The following is a 19,164-nucleotide window of genomic DNA, read 5'->3' as shown; positions in this document are numbered from 1 at the left end:
GGAGAGGGAAGAAGTAGCAAACACAGGAAGTCAAGATGACCTCCTGGCTATGACTGGGAGTAGACAAAGCATAGGCTTGGATTCGCCTTGGAGATTTTATGCTATGTGACTAGAATTTGACAATCTCGTTCATGAGGATTCAGGATGAAGTAGGAGGACCAGATTTATGAGAAAAGGAAGGCATTCTCTTCCTTTCTCATCTCTGTTTTTATTAATAAGATTGTTTCCAGCTTCTCTAAACTCAAGAACAACTGAGTAGTGCAAGAGGCAGAAGGCAAATTCTTCCTCCAACCACTTAGTCTCAGAAGACTTGTCCCTGTGGTTTTGAAAACTCTTCTCTTGGCATTTACATGTAAGAAATGTAGTTTCTCCCAGTAGTCTGAGTTGCTTCTACTTGAGTCAGCAGGGTCTATAGAGTAGAAAACTGCGCATCAGAGCTGGGTTCAATCTTGTCCCATAGAACATTTCCACATAACTGACTTAAGACTGGCTTTGAAGGCATTGTGGATTAGGCTGGGAGACGTATGGTATTCATATATAATGTTCCTGTTGGTGCCCATGAAATTGTGATGCAAGAAATATTCAGTAGGGGTTGGGAACAAGAAATGAGGAATGGCAAACTTGAATCATCATAGCCTGTGCAGAGAGGTTGCCAGCATTGGTTTTGGTTTTTTGGAGTGTTTATCATTGACTGTGGATTGTTGAAAAGTGTCAATACAAAAACAAGTCATTTATTTACATTAGCAACTCTTTGGGTTATTACTGTAATTCCCATTTTACAGATGGGTAAACTGCGACGAACAGGTCCTTGTTAATGTATAATGATAAAAGTCCTACAACTAAAATGATAGACCTAAAATTTAAGGATTGTGGCTCAAGGATATGAAAACTTAATGAGCTGACGGTGTGTTCCAGAAAATCTCAAGACAATCATAATTTATACCCATTCTTTCTGCATAATTCAACACATGAACTTTAGAAAGTATCTTCACTTAGATATAAATCATGAACACCATTCCTCTTACCCATGATGGTTTGCATACTCAAAGCCAGGAAAATCTAGTCTATGAATAGACAGGATTTCCAGGCATATGACATTTTGGATGGAGTGTGATTACAAGATAATCTTCTAGTTTTTTTCTGAGATGTAAACATGTTGTGTGGGTTGGTATAGGCCTTGGTTAAACAAATAAATCAGTCTGCTTTCTTAAAGATTCAAAGCCTTGGTGTGTGCTGACATAAAGGTAGTGAGGCCATGCTTTGCATGTTTGGCAGGTTTTTTGCTTATGCCTCAACATTTGGCTCTTGCAGGTTCCCCCAGATCTCCAGAACGAAGTGCTGATCAGCCTTCTGGAGACAGATCCGGATGTTGTGGACTACTTGCTCAGAAGAAAGGCTTCTCAATCCTCGTGAGTATACAAATTTTCCAGCTTCTGAAGCCACTTTGGAGATTTTAGTTTTTCATTCCATATCTAAAGAATTTGAAAAGTAGCCATATCTGCATGCAGAGGGACACCTTTGACAACTTTGCAAATCTCATCAATCTACCTAAGCAGAAATCATTTTAGTCTTACTGACTTACCACTTCCCTAGATGTTTCTTGTTTGTTTCAACTTTCTCTAGTACCTTTGGAAACTTCTGATGGTATTCACTGGGTGTGTGTGTGGGGGTGTGCTAAACCACTGTCAAGAAGCTCAAAGGAAGATAATGTGCATATATGATTCTAGCAGAGCAGGCATGACCAAATTGTGTCCTCCAGCAGTGTGTGCCTCAGAATAGCTAAGAACTCAGCCCAATATGAAATCACAAACCTATGAAAACATTATAAAGTTTTGTCTTTGTAAGTCAACGTTGATCCTAATGATCAACTATGTCAGTGACAATGTTGTGGTACAATGTCAAAAATCTGGGCATGCCAGCTAGAAGATAAATGCCCTTAATGTCCTGTAGGCTTTCTGGGGGCTGGGGTCTTCCTTGTGCAAATTTATAGATGGGAGCAATCCATTTCCAAACGATAAGAGCAACCTTTGCTGAGACCTAAGGGTCCATTTGCAGTGAGAAGTGTGTACTTTTCTAGCTCTGTGATTATGTATAGCTTGTATTGTCTTCATGAAAATGCACACTATCCAAGTTTGCAATCAGGAAAGCGCAAGGCATGCTGTAAGCTATGGCTTGCCACTATGTTGCCTTGATAGGAACACAGAAATGGGTTCCTTATTCAGATTTTATGTTTAATCCCAGCAGCTGCTGCAGAGGCAGAGCGTTTTGGAGGTGCTAAACATTTGGAAAAGCCCAGATACGGGTACACCAACCAGAAGCACCATCATCATACAAACACCCAACCTTAAAGTTAAGACAGGAAGAGTTGATTCTGTTCTCTCTTGAAAGTATCACTGTGCTATGCTTTTAATCCGTAAGTCTAGGACACATTTGCCCATGTTCTATTGACTTCAAAAGTAGCCTTAAGCCTAGAACCAATGACTTGCCTTAGCCTAACATAATTTTTTTCTTTGTCAGTCATAGATTTCTATTAAACTTAGGGTTTATCTTGATATAACTTAGAAATAAGACATTTTCAGCTATTTCTCAAGACTAATTTTTAAATGCGATTACTTTTCCTTTCAAATTATTTCAGGCGATAATAAAATTATACTGTTTAGAGAGATGTAAAGAAAAGAAATTCTCCATTGTTTAATCTCATTCTTTGCAGGCCAGTACATTAATAACCTAGCTAAATTCAGCTTCCCTCCCATTCCAGCAGTACTAGGAAAGGCTTGTAATCAGATCACCCTTTCAAATGCACTGTAAAAAAAATCAATTTCTGTGCCAATCAATATCAAGGAAATTTCTGGTTCAAGTAAGATGTTCTGCTTGGATTCAAGTTCCAAGAAGCACAAGTAAAGATAAATCTATAAAAAGTACAAATGGACCTGCCTTTTATTGTCTTGTTTTCATACCAGAGAATTGGAAATGCACTTGAATATTTCCTTGATTTCTAACTCCCATCAAGGGGTAAATTCTCATTTCTCCCCAACAAACCATATGCTACCAGAATTTTAATAACCTCACTTGTTTCTCTACTCCAGGCAAGAAAACAAAAACAGTGATGTTTCTATTTGTAACTCCCTAGTTAATTTTCATTTATAACATTCTGTTGCTCTTTGGTAGGAAATCTCAAAAGCATTAACCTGGAGAAAAAAAAAGACATTTGACTGTCCAAATTTCTTCCTTTGTGTGGTGGTATTTAGATAGGTACATTTGATTTTTGAAAGAACCATTAACATGAATGCAGAGTGGTTTTCACAAATGCTTTTGGTATATAAATGCCAAGGTAAGAACAGAACCTTCCCTTCTCTGCTCTTAGGAAGGACCAGCACATATTAAGCCCGCACTGAGCTGTGCAACTGTTCTCTCATCTTTTGTTCCCAATCCTTGTATGAGTGACTCTTTATGGGAGGAGAAGAGAAGGAAGATTATTTGTGGATTTTCTTTTGGTTTGTTTTCTTCTAGGCAAAGGCAAAGAATAGTCCAGAAGGCCCCTACTAATGCTATGAAGTAAATTAAAGATATTTGTGCAAATCATATTTGATGTTATTGTACTGGAGAGGATTGGGATTCTGTATTTCCAGCAAGCTAACCTGTGGTATTGTTGTACTGGCCAATGGTTTACATTTGGAGTGCAGGAAGCTTAAAATGCCAAGGCATTTTCTTGACTTCTTGTGCATTCAAACCTGGTGGAGAGGTATATTATTCAGTATGGAACAGAATTCAAGATTACCAGTACTTAGGCATAGTCTCAGACTAACCTGCACATTCCAAACACATGGAGATTGTAAATAACAGCTGTGAGACTCTCCATCAGCATAGTGCTTGCTAGTTTATTCTGGGTATCAGTCTAGGCACTGGGATTGTCAAAGTCCCCCACATGATTCTCATAAGTAGCCCAAACTCCAAAGAACTGACTGAGATCTACAACTTGGTTTCTCCATATTTAAATTCCCATGGAGACTTGGGTGGTATGAGTTTTGATCTTCAACACATGTCCTTGGGGTGATTAAGGAGTATCACAAATATTCTGGCTTATAAATTCACTTGGGGTTTATAGATTTGCAGTCCCATAATGACTTCTGGGCTAAGGAGGCACTTGCAGTGCACTTGGGAACTCAGTAAAGATGTGACTGGGTCTGTGTGTTCAGATTGCTAGTCCTAGACTTCATCAAAACAGCAAAGTTGCCATTTGTCTCAAGATACAAGGTAGGCAGGTGTGTCCGAAAATAGCAGGCTAAGGTAGGTGGGGTGATGTTAAAATCAGAAAGTAGTGATAAAGGAATTCAGTGATGAAGTATCTCTGTAATTAAAGGTTTATGGTGATTATAAATTACAGTATCAAACTGACAGACGGTGCTGGCTACAGTGGTACTCCTGTCAATTAAGCACCAATCACCTATGTCTGTAATTTATGACACTGCTTGCAAGCTTCCAGATGTGATTGAGTTCTCCTTATGTCCAAATTCCACTCTATTGCTATTAGTTTTGTGCTACAAAGTATGGACATTGATGAATCTCTGACTCCGCTTTCTCATCTGTTAACTAGAGATTAAAGTTACTATTGGGTTACACTGAACTTCACCCTATGGTTCACTTAAATGACTTACTTGTATAAGGGGCATTGTGACTGTCTCCCTTGATATCTATGAAATAACAGATGATCACAAAATATGGCCCATGAGAAAGAGATAGCATCCTGTCTAAGAGCATAGCTTCTTATTCATTCAAGACTTTTGGCTTTCTTTCCCCTGAAGCCTCCATTCCGCAGTTGACATACATAAGTAAAGGTTGAGATTCCTATATGGCCAAGTGGAAATGTCACACTATTTAATTAGGAAGGGAAACAAAATGAATTTTTGAAACAGTGTATGAAGCACAGAATGAGATATTATTATTATTACTATTATTATTATTTCTGTTTTGAAAGCACAAACATGTTGTGCTATTTTGTAACCTGGTATTTTGTTTTGATTTGGGTTTTTCCTTTTTGTGTACTCCAACCGAATCGGGTGAGAATAAAGAGAATTTATTGTCTTTTCGTGCCCTCATGCACTTCAGTGTTTAGCTTCAACCAATGTGGTGTGCTGAAGGGAATAGAAGGGATTTTCAATACCAAAGTTGCTAGGCTTCCCACTTTTTAACAGTTTGTCTGGTGTACTTGTTAGAATGATGTGCTCTTTTCTTCAGAAGTCCCTAAAACAGACTCCCCTCTCTTTGATTCTGGAATCTGTTAGAATATAGGGGAGGATAGTGGACTGTTCATCTAAGAGGACCAGGCAGGTTGGATGAAGACCTCTAAAGCTAAACAAAAACTGTTATAGCGGGGTCAGGATGAAGATGAGGCAAAGGAAACACACTATTTATGGAAATAGAAATTCTGTCATGGACACCCCATTGTAATACAATATTTTACAAAATCAAATTTCGTTCCCAGTAGACAAGAAGAAGCAAAGGAGAAACATTTTTTAAACCCCAATACCTTACTCAGCCATCCAGGAGGCCAAGCTGATGGTAAAATGTGGGGCCTGTCCTAAATGGAGGCAACCCATCGATCATGTTGTCACAACGTCCCCTTTGTCCCTTTGTAACTCATTCAATTAAATTGTTGTGTATAAATGATACATTGAAGCTTATTTCAGTGTTAAAGGTTCCAATATACATATTTTTTTTCATTTTTTTAGTAATATTTTGCTTCTGTAATGGTCTAGGGAGAGAAATGACCCTTACATAAAATTGTTTATATTGAAACACACAGTTTTCTTTGTTCACTAAAGGTGTTTCAGAACCCCTGAAACTCTGCACAAGGAACATAGTCTGATGTGAACATGATCCAAGAATCTACAACTGGGGAGATGGAACCCAGTGGAGCTCTGGATTATCTATGTCATAGACATTTATTTTAATAATAGTTCTTGTAATTTTCAAATATGGGCTAAGAAAACCTAAGGAGCCAGGCATGGAATTTCAGCGTTTTAGAGTTGGGAGCAAAAAGATAGGGAGCTTTGAGGCCAGCCTACATAGTAGGTTCCAGGCCACCAGAGATTGCATGAGACAATTGTTATTTGCAATAAACAAACAAAAACACAGTAAAGAAAATTTTTCTTTTTTCTATCGATCCTCATAGTTGCCCCAGAAATATAGGAGAAATTCAACCAAACTAGACAGACCATTTGTTTCTACCCACTTGTGAAAACAAATTGAATTGCATTTTGGGAGAAAGTAGACACAAATGAACAAAACCCATATGTATTTCTCTTTAAAGTTCAATGTAATTACGTTAGTGGCCTTCGCAAAGTTTTTATTAAAATTATAAGAGGGAAAAACAGTAGGAACACGCATGACCAGTGCATCAAGGTTACGGATGAAGACCTCTATTTCTTCCAAAGAACAACTTAGGAACTATAAGCTCTTTGTTCTTTATAGAAGTCCACCCGAATCATCAATCAGCTATGAATGGTGATGGGTTTCTTGCAGTTTAGTGGTATTTCGTTCATCTTATCACAGTAGTAGCATTTGGATCATTCATTTCAATCTATCACCACTTACAATTAAAGGAGTCCTTTCTACTCTGTGGACTATTATATACTAGGCTATAATTTCTGCCTACATCTTGTACTGCCTCTACCATCTAGAACAGAGGTGAGATTCACATCAGCACCTCTTAGCAAGATGTGTTTTATCCCTCAGGAGTCTACCTAAGGAAACCTTTGCTGCCCGGTGCATAATTAATGTGGGAATCTCCATAATACCAGTGCTGCTATGACAATGGGTTGCTTCCTGGTACACAAGTGCACAAGATTAATAGTGCACAAGATTGATTACAAACGTTTCACTCCAGCAGACTGAAGTTTATCGATCGAGTGACTGAGCCAAGGACAAAGACAGCACACCTTTGATTTGATACCTTTGTCTTTCTCAGCCTGAGAGTTCAGTGAATGGGCTGGGCCAGTAACACTAAGAGTTGAATTGGGGTTCTTCATTTATTCACAGAACCAGTTCTGTAGTTCCGGCCGCAGTGCAGGCTTGCTCAAAGTACCCTGCCAGCGTGTTTACACCCTGACCTGGAGAGAGCAGCTAAGGGTGAGAATGTTGGTTCACTCTCCATGCTCATCTCCTGTTTGGTTCGCGAGGACTGGCCGTGCATGCTGGGGATGGTCCAGGGGTTTAAGAATCGAAAAAGTTACCCTCCCTGCTTAGAGACAAACCCAACTTGTCTGGCAGCCCTACTACTAAATAACCCTCCCCTTGATCCACCATACACTGAGTATGAAAAGTGAAGGAGCTAGCCACGTTCTGACTCACAACCATATGGTTTAGCAACTTACCCAGCCAACATTCTGTTAAGATCCAAAAACACAGAAAGACCACTCCAAGCTTAGAGACAATGCCTCAGCTACTGCTACCCTCATCAAAGCCAGTCCTTTCTATAAGCAAGTACTCAGACATCTTAATGCTCACTTAAACTTAACTTAAATGTAATGCTCATCTTAAACTTTTGGGTCCTATATGCAAATCAGAAAAAACACATGTGAGACTTTTTTCAGAGATTCTGAAGAGGAGGATATCTGTCACCATCTGAGAATTCTTTTGACGTGGGTTCATAAGCAAGTTTGGCTACCCTTCTCTCACGTCTGCTGAGAAAACAAAAGGAAGGAGAAGTTTTAAACATTTTAACTGGCCATTAACTATAAGTTAAAACTATATAGTTTTTAATATTAATTTACCACACCAAGTACACATGCTTAATACATTTTACAGGGAGTCCAAACCTTACTACCTGCACTACTAGACAAATACGGTATTTTAACCAACTACCTGTTTTCCTTGGTCATTTCTAATCATAGGTCAGGAGCAAAAACATTCCAGACTAGCTTCGTGCAAGCCCTACCATATAATGAACTTGAATAGCTGTTATTCTCGGTACAGTCCAAAGTAGCATGCCACATGCTTTTCAAGCCGATTCCCATGTGTACCCATAATGTAATTTCTATAGCTGGAATATAGCAATGGGGGAACCCAAAAAGGGAGAGCTTCATCTGTCATTAGATGGCACTGTCTCTGTCCCTGGATATGACATTAGCTTCTTGGAGCCCTCATCTGTAAAAACAACTTGTGTGCCTCTATACCCAAAGTTTATCTTCAAACACTTCCCCTAATTCCTACTGCCCCACAACCAGACTGCATTTCCTGTTCTGAGTCCTGCACATACAGGTTAGAGGAGGTCTAAGTGTTGGCTGGGATGGGTATACTACCCAGCTTTCACTAGTTGAGGCCCATCCATACTAAAGTTGCAATCATAAATTCACTTCTAGTTGACTCAACACTACAACTTGATCTTTACTGGTACTCTCTTGGCTCTTAGCAGATCTTTAGCCCTCTCTCATATATATGGATTGAGATTGGACAGAAGATATGATTATAAGAGAACCTTAAAAGCATTCATGTATCAGAATCTTCTATAGATGCAATCTGTTGGCCATACCCCAAGGCTTCCATTTCAATAGGCAAAGATGGCTTCTCAGTCAACAGCCTAGCACTCAAAAGGATCTCCTGTTTGTTGTAGCAACCTCTTGTTGCCATCTTGAAATCTTTCACATTGTTTAGCACATGCTTAGTTTGCAGCAGGCCCCATGACTGATTCAGCCAGTTCAAAGTCCAGAGTGGAGGTTGTACTGCACATTTCCAACTGATGGAGATGCAGCGCGATTACGGGGAGAACGTTCTCGTTTCACAACTGCTAAGTGACCTTTTGCAAAGTCAGCATGGAGGAAAGAGGAAAGGGACAAGGCCCCTCTCTCCCTTTGATCTGGGAGATCCAATGTGAGCAATGAGAGTGGAAGAAACACTGGGAGAGCAATGGGAGTTCATGTTTCAATTATTCTTGATTGCCCTTGTTTTGTTTCCTTTTCACCAAACCACTAAACATGACATTGCCTGTTCTGCATTTTCCCAACAACTAATGTAAGTATAATTCCCTTCTGTACACCAGCTCCATTAGAAGTATCTGAAGCATCTTGAAAAAAAGTATGTGTAGTGGAGCAGGGTCATAGGAAGTAATATGATGGGGGGGGGGAGAAGGAAAACAATGGAAAGGGTGATAAGCTGAGATGGGGGATGCAAAATATACAGATACCCCATATGCATCCATGCAACAACTCACACAGGGCTTCAGGTCCTGAGCCTTCTAGTCCTCGTGTGCATTATTGATGACAGAGCTCATTATAACACTAGGTACAAATAAAAATATACTCCTTCTATAAAATCATTAAATGCTCCCAATATGACGTCTTGAGGGAAATTTTTCTTTGCTGAGGTCTCTCATTTATGCTCATAACTCCTGGCTAAATGTACCTTTAGACCTTGGCCCTGGATGTTTGTCTTCTACATTTCTGGTAAGAAGAAATGTTCAACACATAACCTGAAATTATTGTGGTGTCTGTAAACCACTCCCAACCCGACATCCCATCACTAAAGGAGGCAAAGTCCGAACTACACATTGTTTCAGGTGGGCTCATGAATTGGGCAATGACTTAGACTCTCCCATACAATAAGGCTATGGTTTCTCAACACTAAATATACAACCATGACTTAGTCTTATAGAGAAGAACTAAGATGTTTTCATTAATGACTGAAAAGAAAATGTCACCTAAGAAGGGGAAACTACTAAAATCAGCCCAATAATCTGATCTGTGGCCCTTCTGGTGGTTCTGAAGTGAACCGGTTTAATAGAGTCACTTTGTGTGTGTGTGTTCATTATAAAACTTTCCCAAGAAGAGCCACATCCCCTGACAATAGGCAACTACCCATTTGTATGAATTTGTTTCCCTACCTAGAATTAAAAAGGTTTTTCCCTTTAATTAGGTATGATGGTTAGTTCCCCCCACCCCCTTCCAGCAGAAGCTGTTACCTTATTCTTGATTTTATTTTCCTTCAAATTCACTGGCAGCCTACAAAGTCTGGAAACTCATCCCCATGGCCGTCCTTTGGCTCCTGCCTATAAGATTGTGTGATATCAGTTCAAAGAGGAGGCAAGCAAAGGTCTAGTTACTCTATGAGGGTAGGAAATACCCTCAGCAAAAGAGCCAGAGTCCAGGCTGCCTCAGACAGGCATGGCATATCACAAATGCCAGGATGTTTTTCCCCTGGGTACTAACCCTTGCTGGAAACCTGAGATAAAGCTAGGGCCCCATGAATCCACTTCCTTCACTTTGCATGCCAAAAACTATTTGGCTAGGAGAGGATTGCTCTGTGTATGTTTACCTTCTTTGAGACCACAAAGGATTTGTTTTGAAAACTGCAACAAATGGAAACCAAAGACCAGTAAAGAGAAGCAAATAGGGTAGGGGTATGGGGAGGCAGAAACACATTGTGAAACATTTAATCAACCTTTGATCGTTTCCCTTTAAGATGTCAGGGCCACTGTTTTGAGGAAGGTAGAAAATAAAGATGGTTCCAGGTAAGATTTTGCCCAGTCCTGACATTCGTGGTATTCTCATTTTCCTTTTCCATTTACATTTTTGCTGTTATTTCTGTTGCTATGACAACTCATAAGTGCATATGCTAATAGTATGTGAGATAATGCTATAGATTACATGGCAGAAGTATTGATGCCTTGCAAATTCGTGCTCTGTGTATTTACATATGCTCGGTTCTTTGTAACAGTAAATTATTTGCTGCTTTAGTCACCGCTTCATACATAAGCAGACATTTCCACCAGTAGCATTATTGTCCTCAATACAGGAAGTATAAATTAATTTGCTAAGTGTGCAGAGGGAAGAGAAAAGTTTTCCCTAAAGCCACCCTTAACTATAAGTCTGGATTATTTTTTTGTGGGGGAGTCAGACTTTTATTTTTATTTGTTAATCTTTTTATGTTTCAAATGTTATCCCTCTTACTGGTCTTTCCTCCACATATCTCCCACCCGTCCCCCTCCCCTTTGCCTTTAAGAGGTGCTCCCCCACCCACATACCTATTCCTACCTCACCCTTCCAGCATCCCCGTATACCAGGACATCAAGCCTTCACAGAACCAAGCACCTCCCCTCCCACTGATGCCAGAAAAGGCAGTCCTCTGCTACATATGTAGCAGGAGCCATGGTCTGGCCCATGTATACTTTTTGGTTGGTGGTTTAGTCCCTGGGAGTTCTGAGAGGTCTGGTTGGTTGATACTGCTGTTCTTCCTATGGGGTTGCAAACCCCTTCAGATCCTTCGGTCCTTTTCCTAACTCCACCACTGGGGTCCCTCAGCTCAGTCCAATGGTTGGCTGTGGTGCATCTGTCTTAGTCAGGTGCTGGCAGAGCCTCTCAGGAGACAGCTATATCAGGCTCCTGTATGCAAGCACATCTTGGCATCAGCAAGTGTCTGGGTTTGGTGTTTGCAGATGGAATGGATCGCATGGTGAGGCGATCTCTGGATGGCCTTTCCTTCAGCCTCTGCTCCATTTTTGTCCTTGCATTTCCTTTAACCAAGAATTATACCGGTCTAGATTATTTTTAATTCAGGAGACTGAGGATGATAAAAGTAATAAAAGTCATCTTTTTTTTTCTTTTCCTTGCTTACTAGTGCCCCCCCTCCCAGGTTTTAACTCTTAAATTTAATCAGGCTTCGGGCCATGAGGCACATGAGGGATGCAAGGCGGTGACAGGGATCCATCTGTATTTATGCTCTGTTTTTGTTAACCCTCTTAGCTTTTACTCCTCGCTGCCAGCAGGCAGCACTGGGGAACACAGTCATGTGTGGCTTCATCTCCACCCTTCCAGTTGACCTTTGTGTCTTAACGTTTCTGAGGATTTACTGCCCTCTGCTGATCGAACCTCAGCAGCTGCAGTAGAACTTGATTTTTCTCCTCTGTCCCATCATTTGCCAGTGTCTTGTTACATTTGTTGTGTCTTACTGCCATCTTGTGATCATGTTATGGAAAAGCACTTTCACATTATTGATAGGGGAGGGGGTTGGATCATTGCGCAAATGGTCATTTTCTTTTCAGCCTCCCATGTCTATGTCTTGGAAATATTCCATTGGTAATTGTGTAAAGTCTGAAGCTGATCATACTTACACGCCTGTATTATCTTATGCCAGGAGCCCTGACATGCTTCAGTCGGAAGTTTCCTTTACCATGGGAGGGAGGCATTCATCTACAGACTCCAACAAGGCCTCCAGTGGAGACATCTCCCCTTATGACAACAACTCCCCAGTCCTGTCTGAGCGCTCCCTGCTGGCTATGCAAGAGGACAGGGCCCGGGGGGGCTCGGAGAAGCTTTATAAAGTGCCAGAGCAGTATACACTGGTGGGCCACTTGCCATCGCCAAAGTCGAAGTCAAGAGAAAGTTCTCCTGGGCCAAGACTTGGAAAAGGTAACTGAAGCCTGGCTGTGTGACAGCCCAATGACTCAATCACCTGCCTGTGGGTGGAACACGGGTGGGCCATAGTGGACCTTCTGGATCAGGCCCTGTTGTTTCTGTAATTGTAAGAATATTTACTGAGGAAAGAATGGTGACCCCAAGGCATTCACTTAGAAGGCCCCTTCAACTTCTGATTCTCGAATACCTGTGAAGTGAGCTCATGTCCAACAAACCACTCCTTTTCCTAAGTGATCTTTTCTTTTCAGTATCCAGCGGAACCTCTGTGTCCCTGCTAGTGGATTCACATTGCCTACTTGCTAGTCTCAGATGTCACTCAATTATTTCTGTCACTTTTATAAAGAAAGGGTGCTAAATCTACCATATAACAATGCAGTGTACTAAAACCAGACAATGCCAACATCCTGGGACAAAAGCCCTAGACTGGGTGCCACAATGATGTTCTGCCACTTCCAGCTATCAGGGTGTCAAATAAATACCTGAGCTCCATAGAGGCCCATGGACTCCCGATAGGATAACTACGAATGGAATGAACACCCCATGTGTTGCTTCATTAGTAAATCTACAAGCAGTCACTATTGCAACATCTACCACAGAATAAACCCTGGCTAATCTGTGCCGCATAATCTTGTAGGCACTTCTGGTCTCTTCTTACTTTGAATGACTTGGTCTGTCTCATGATCTTCTGATACCCTCTAAAGCAGTGGTTCTCTACCTGTCGGGAGAAGGAAGGAGAAAGAAACACACACAGGAACAGATCTGCTGGGGGCAGGTGGGCAGTGTGCCAGAGGGAAGTTCAGAATCCAGCATTACTGTCTCTGTATGTCTGTGTCCCTGCAGCTGGAGTCCATGTGGCCATTACCAACTACTCCGTCCTGTGAGTGTCCTACTACCGTTATCACTCGCAAGGAAGTTACACACAGGCTAAGCCCTCGAGTTTGGGAAGTCAGAAATCACATAGGTGCACAGAACTGCTTTCTGTTCTAGAGGATCTGGGGAACAATCCTTTTTCGGCCCCTTTCTAGCTTCTGCAGGCCTAGTTTCATGGCTTCCTTCATGCCTGAAGCTACCAACATAACACCATCTTTTCTCTTGCCTCCCTCTTACCCTTTTGATGTTGTCAGAGGTGCCTGGGTCCTCCAGGAGAGTCACTTAACCTCCTGACCCAGGGTTATAGCAAAATACATCCTTAGTTCTGAGTTCTGGGAGTCATGGCACACATTTACTGCATATTAATTCTGTTTCTCAGAAACATGAGATAGAAAAAACACTTCCTGGTCCATCCCCAATGCAACAAATTACTTGAAAAATAGGTCCAAATAGTATTGTTTTGCACCTAGTAAGCAAATATGATCTTTTATGCCAAAGAAATGTAATGATAACATTTATTGGTTTCATTCTTAACTTTCTCTGTTGCGGACCCCTTTATGCTGTCTTTCCTAGATATGTCTGAGGAGCCTTTCAATATCTGGGGAACTTGGCATTCAACATTAAAAAGTGGATCCAAAGACCCAGGAATGACAGGTGAAGTGCCATTTTTAAACGTCACTGCCTTTACTTTAAAAATGTATTTTCCCCGTCTCTTCTTTGCTATTCTTAAGGTAACTGCTTGCCAACCATTATTCAGAAAATAATGAAAAGAGAAGAAGAAAGAGACACTTGCTTTTTGGGCTTCCTGCCTCAACACGCTAAGCTTGGACAGTAGTTAATGGCTGCCCTTTTCCTAAAACCTAGGTGGTCATGGCAGTTGATGTAGTTTGGCAGCTGAGCTAAGCCTATGAGAATCTAGGTATGTGTCTGGAGTGTGTGTGTAAACGGTTCTGCTATCAGAAGGAACCTGCTGTCACTCTTTCTAGGGAAATTTTCTTTTCAGTAGTCAATAGTTGAGAACACGTTGTACATTTTCAGCTCTAGAAGGAAGCAGTGAAAGAGAAAAAAAAAAAAGAAAGAAAGAAAAGAACAAGCAACTAAGTCCCAAGGCAGTTGTCCAAACTAACCCCATGTTCTTGCCTTTCTGGCTCCAGGTTCCTATGGTGACATTTTTGAAAGCAGCTCCCTGAGACCGAGGCCTTGTTCCCTTTCTCAAGGGAACCTATCCCTGAATTGGCCTCGATATCAAGGGAGCCCCACGGGGCTGGACAGTGGCACTCAGGTAATTCGGAGGACTCAGACAGCGGCCATTGTGGAGCAGTCCAGTGTCCACCTTCCGGTGTCACGTGTCTGCAGCACTCCCCACATTCAGGACGGCAGCAAGGGGGCCAGGCGGCCTGCAGCCAGGTCTGAGCCATTTTTGTCCCTAAACAGCAAGGAAGAGCTGGCCGAGGGCAAGGAGGATGTAGCCTGGCTGCAAAGCCAGGCCCAACCCGTGTACCAAAGACCTCAAGAGAGTGGCAGAGATGACCGTCGCCCCCCTCCTCCTTACCCGGGGTCAGGGAAGCCTGCCACAACCTCGGCACAGCAGCCACTGGAGTCTCCCCTGTGGAGACTCCAGAGGCATGAAGAAGGTTCAGAAACAGCTGTGGAAGAAGGAGGCCAACAGGCCGCAGGGGAACATGAGACCAGACCAAAAAAACTGAGCAGCGCCTACTCCCTCTCAGCCAGTGAGCAGGACAAGCAGAACTTAGGGGAGGCCAGCTGGCTCGACTGGCAGCGAGAGCGGTGGCAGATCTGGGAGCTCCTGTCAACTGACAACCCCGATGCCCTCCCGGAAACCCTCGTATAAGCCCGCCAGCAGCTGGAGCCCACCCTTCCAAATAAAAAAGAAATCTTCCGGCCCAGACCGGAAAACTTACCTATGGACAATTGGACACTTACTTGTTTTTCTTTCTGTTTTTCCACATTTTGAAAAAGTAACACAAGAGAAAGTCCACTTATAGATTCACTTCTACCCTTGCCATTTATGGTAAAATTCTATTGCATAGCCAGCCTTAGGACAAACAAACAAACGTGACAATTCCCAATCTCAAAACCCACATTGGCTTTATGTAAAATCAAACTCTTGCTTTGTTATAGCTTAATTGTATTTATGTGTCTTCAATTTTGACTATTGTATATTCTGTAACAAATTATGTATATCAATATGATATCTTCACAAGAAGACAGAACAATTAAAACAGTCACTGCACTAATATTACACTATGAGATATATTAAGCAACCAGAGTCTCTATGTTCTGGAATATGCACAAGCGGGTATCTGTGCTTTTTGCCATCACTTTTTAACAGGGGACAACCCCTCCCCTTCAACGCCTAAAGAAATACTAACCAAACAAAAGAGAAAATGAGAAGCCATATTTTTATATAGTATTGAGACACAAAAGTTATAGTCACTGAATGCTTTTTCACGGTGAGTATGTTTTAAGGAAATATTAAATTTGATACATTATGAAATATATTTTTAGAATCTGTTAAGGAAGGACTCAGCGAATCAAAGTAGAGAAAGGTGGTGCCTAAGAGTACTTAAGAAAACTTCCATCCCATTCTACAACAAATTCAATTTTATATAGGCCTCTTATAATATATATTTAAAATGTATTACTTTTATATATTTTTCAAAACTACCAATTGAAATCCAATTATAAAAAGTTTTAAAATCCAAATACACATTCAAATTATACATCATTTCCCCCCCCCATCTGCCCTGTTATCAATATTAGCCCAATTACAAGCAATTCCTTGTAAAGTACATCCTATTGGGGGGAACAAAACAGCTACATCTTTGCGCTTACATTGTACCAAAGGCTGAGGAAATGTGTCTTCAGTAATATTATGTGTATTGTAATGTGTGTGTTACTACAGTATACAGTACTTCAGCAATTTCAAGTGTTACAACTGCCAAAACACTTTTGACCAGCAGGTGGCAGTTTGCTTCAGTATTTCCTTTTTTTCCAAATCAGAAGGGTCAGTGTATTATATACAAAGAGGGATATATATATATATATATATATATATATATATATATATATATATTACTACTCTTAACTTTCATGTTGGCAATGACATTTTTCAGTGGTGTTTCTTAAAACTCTATCTTGTGCCATGAATAAAATGTTAAGCAAAGATTTGTTGTCAGCTCTTAATACTATGTTGACAATGAAATTTTTCAGTGGTGTTTCTTAAAACTCTATCTTGTGCCATGAATAAAATGTTAAGCAAAGATTTGTTGTCAGCTATTAATATTATGTTGGCAATGAAATTTTTCAGTGGTGTTTCTTAAAACTCTATCTTGTGCCATGATGAATAAAATATTAAGCAAAGATTTGTTGTCGGCCTTTAAATCTAAGGAAGGAACTCACATCCCATTCCAGAGATAATTCACTACTCGCAAAGTGAGTTTGAATATACTATCTGTTAGCAATTCCATAAATATACACATACATTTAGAGAGATGAATTTTAAAATAGCTAATAGCTTGGGGCTTGGGGCCATCAGTCAGTGATACTGAAATATGGAAAAATCTACAGTGATCTGTTTTCATGTCACTTAGAAAGTGATTTCACACCTGACAGAAACTTGGGGTTCATGCCTCTTAGGCAGGTTTCGTTCAGCACAGTCGTTGAAAGTGTGTCTAGTCCATAGGCCGCACATGCCTGATTGGCTCTAGATATGTACAGACTGTATTGGTTCATGCTTGGGAACTACTTGGGTGACCTTTGGGTTGTCACTAGGCTCAATACTTTTGATATTGGCTCAGAACATGGACAATTTGTCTGAAGCCCTCAGTTCTGCCCTATGGACCTAGTCAGAGCACAGGTACATACAAGACACACAGTGAATGTTAGGAGGTTATTAGCACTCAAGTGGCTTTTCTATACCACCCATGTTTATCCAGTCCCTTGAATTTGACCATGGTCTGACAAATTCTTTCTCCTCTTCTGAACCTCCTGATATTCTGGATCTCCTTCTCACCATATTTATTGTTTTATTTAATTCTTTTAAATCAAAGGAATCAAAGATATATATATCCATGTTATTAGATCTAAATGTGACAGAAAACAGCTTGATATTCACGTTCTCTATCTCTTTGCCCATTTAAGCTCTATGTCCACATCTTTTACTTTGGAAAGTTTGTTTCTTCCCTGCCTTTATCACATTGCAAATGTGCTGCTTTTAAAACATGCATGAGTCCTCCAAAGATGGCTCAGTGGGAAAAGTGCCAGACTCCACATAAAAACTGTATACAGACCCGGTGTTCCTATAGGAATATGGGAAGTGCAAACACGAGAATGCCTGAAAGTACACGGACCAGCCAATCTGGCCTATATAGGGGTGAACAAGAGAGATCTCCAACAAGGTGGACAGCAAGGACCGACAACCAAGGTTGCCCTTTGACCTTCTTATATGTGCTGTGACTCGCAGATCCCTCCAACATCCCCTCCATTACACACATCATAAAATCAAATAAGATATATTGTTCTATTTTAAAACACATGTAACCCCAAATCTATGTAGAAACTGAGGCCATTTTTAATACTGTATAATATGTGATATGATGCCTGACAAGAAAAAAAATGTTGAACTGGACAAAACACTTTTACTGAGATGCTCACCTCACTCGTTCCTCATGAGGAAAGTGGTCCTCCTAGGGACAAGATGCCTCCAGGTCTATGAGTATGCAATCATTTTGTGTGTGGATCTCTGGCTAAAGGGCCAGAATGGTGATGATTGAAACAGCCAAATACACATTTGTTTTGATCACTCTAAGTAGCTATTAACATATGTTTGTTGTGAGTTTTGATAGAAAGAATAAAACAATCATCATATGCCAATAAGGAGTATGTGCAAATTGAGGAAATTGATAAATAAATTCAGATTGCTTCTTTTCTTATGCACATTTTAATACACATCTGCTTGGCAGGGAAACAGTACTGGGATTGAATATAAAGAGATACTGGAACAAAGTGGCGGCCCATGCAGTCTCTTGGCCTGATAAGCAAGCAGCAGGAGGTAGATTTTACTGAACTGAGAAGAAAGGAGTTGTCTGCAGGCGAGTCACACAGAAATGAAAACAGGATGTCTTGACCAGTCAGAATTATAAAATTATTAAACAACAGCAAATGTTTTTCAAGACAAAATGCAAAAAGCAAAAAACAAAAACACAAGAGCCACCTAGAAGCCAAAGGAAGTTGTAATCAAGGACGGCAGCTTGGGTATTTTGAACTGGCATTCAGGATACCCACGTAACACAGTCCTCAGGCAATACAGGTAGAAGGGTCAATTAACCAATTTCCAGCCACTTCAAGCCAGGTACTATCCCCTTAGTCCACAGTGACCAAGTTATCCGAGTTTGCTGCAGCTTTGTCAGGCTTAGCAAAACAAAACACAAGCCCTTGCCATTTCCTACCCGGATGGTGCCAGCTGGGCTGCGGATACAGGACATTTGACCTTGGTGCTTCTCAAGTACAAATACCAAACAAGATGCAGTGTTTACTCAATTTGAAGGCTTAACAACAGATCTCATGTTAGTCTCACTATGCCCCATGGAAAATCTGGGATATATTTATACTAAAATAATGGTTCAGCCTCTGAAGGACTATATGAGATATGCTTATTATTAAAAAGAAAATCTTTATCTGACATATATTTGTTAAATATGGCAGCCCTAATCGCTAGCCTTAACATCACGCTTGGCTTCCAGTGTCCTACTTGAAACTCTCACTGAATATCCCATAGTGCCTCAACAGTCCTGAAGAGCAAGCGCTATGTGTCTGCTGCCATACTGAACCCCGGTTTCACTTTATATCACTTCACATCTTTGGC

At 40.8% G+C, this 19,164-nt stretch overlaps 1 protein-coding gene across 2 annotated transcripts in view; it reads left to right on the top strand.

The window, feature by feature from the left end:
- The window catches only part of ARHGAP6 (Rho GTPase activating protein 6), a gene marked incomplete at its 5' end in the record, with an annotated part of 484,952 nt that extends 469,528 nt beyond the window's left edge, over nt 1–15,424 (top strand). For both annotated transcript variants that reach the window (XM_080909837.1, XM_080909838.1), the window contains 4 exons: nt 1,312–1,409; nt 12,127–12,401; nt 13,851–13,931; nt 14,432–15,424. In XM_080909837.1, the coding sequence (XP_080765963.1) occupies nt 1,312–1,409; nt 12,127–12,401; nt 13,851–13,931; nt 14,432–15,129 (1,152 nt within the window). In that variant the 3' untranslated portion in view covers nt 15,130–15,424. The remainder of the gene's footprint in view (nt 1–1,311; nt 1,410–12,126; nt 12,402–13,850; nt 13,932–14,431) is intronic.
- Between the last annotated feature and the right edge of the window lie 3,740 nt (nt 15,425–19,164).

Source organism: Micromys minutus (genome assembly GCF_963924665.1).
Source record: "Micromys minutus genome assembly, chromosome: X".
Classification (NCBI taxonomy): domain Eukaryota; kingdom Metazoa; phylum Chordata; class Mammalia; order Rodentia; family Muridae; genus Micromys; species Micromys minutus.
Note: the sequence above shows the minus strand (reverse complement) of the source record. Positions and strands in the feature narration are given on the sequence as shown.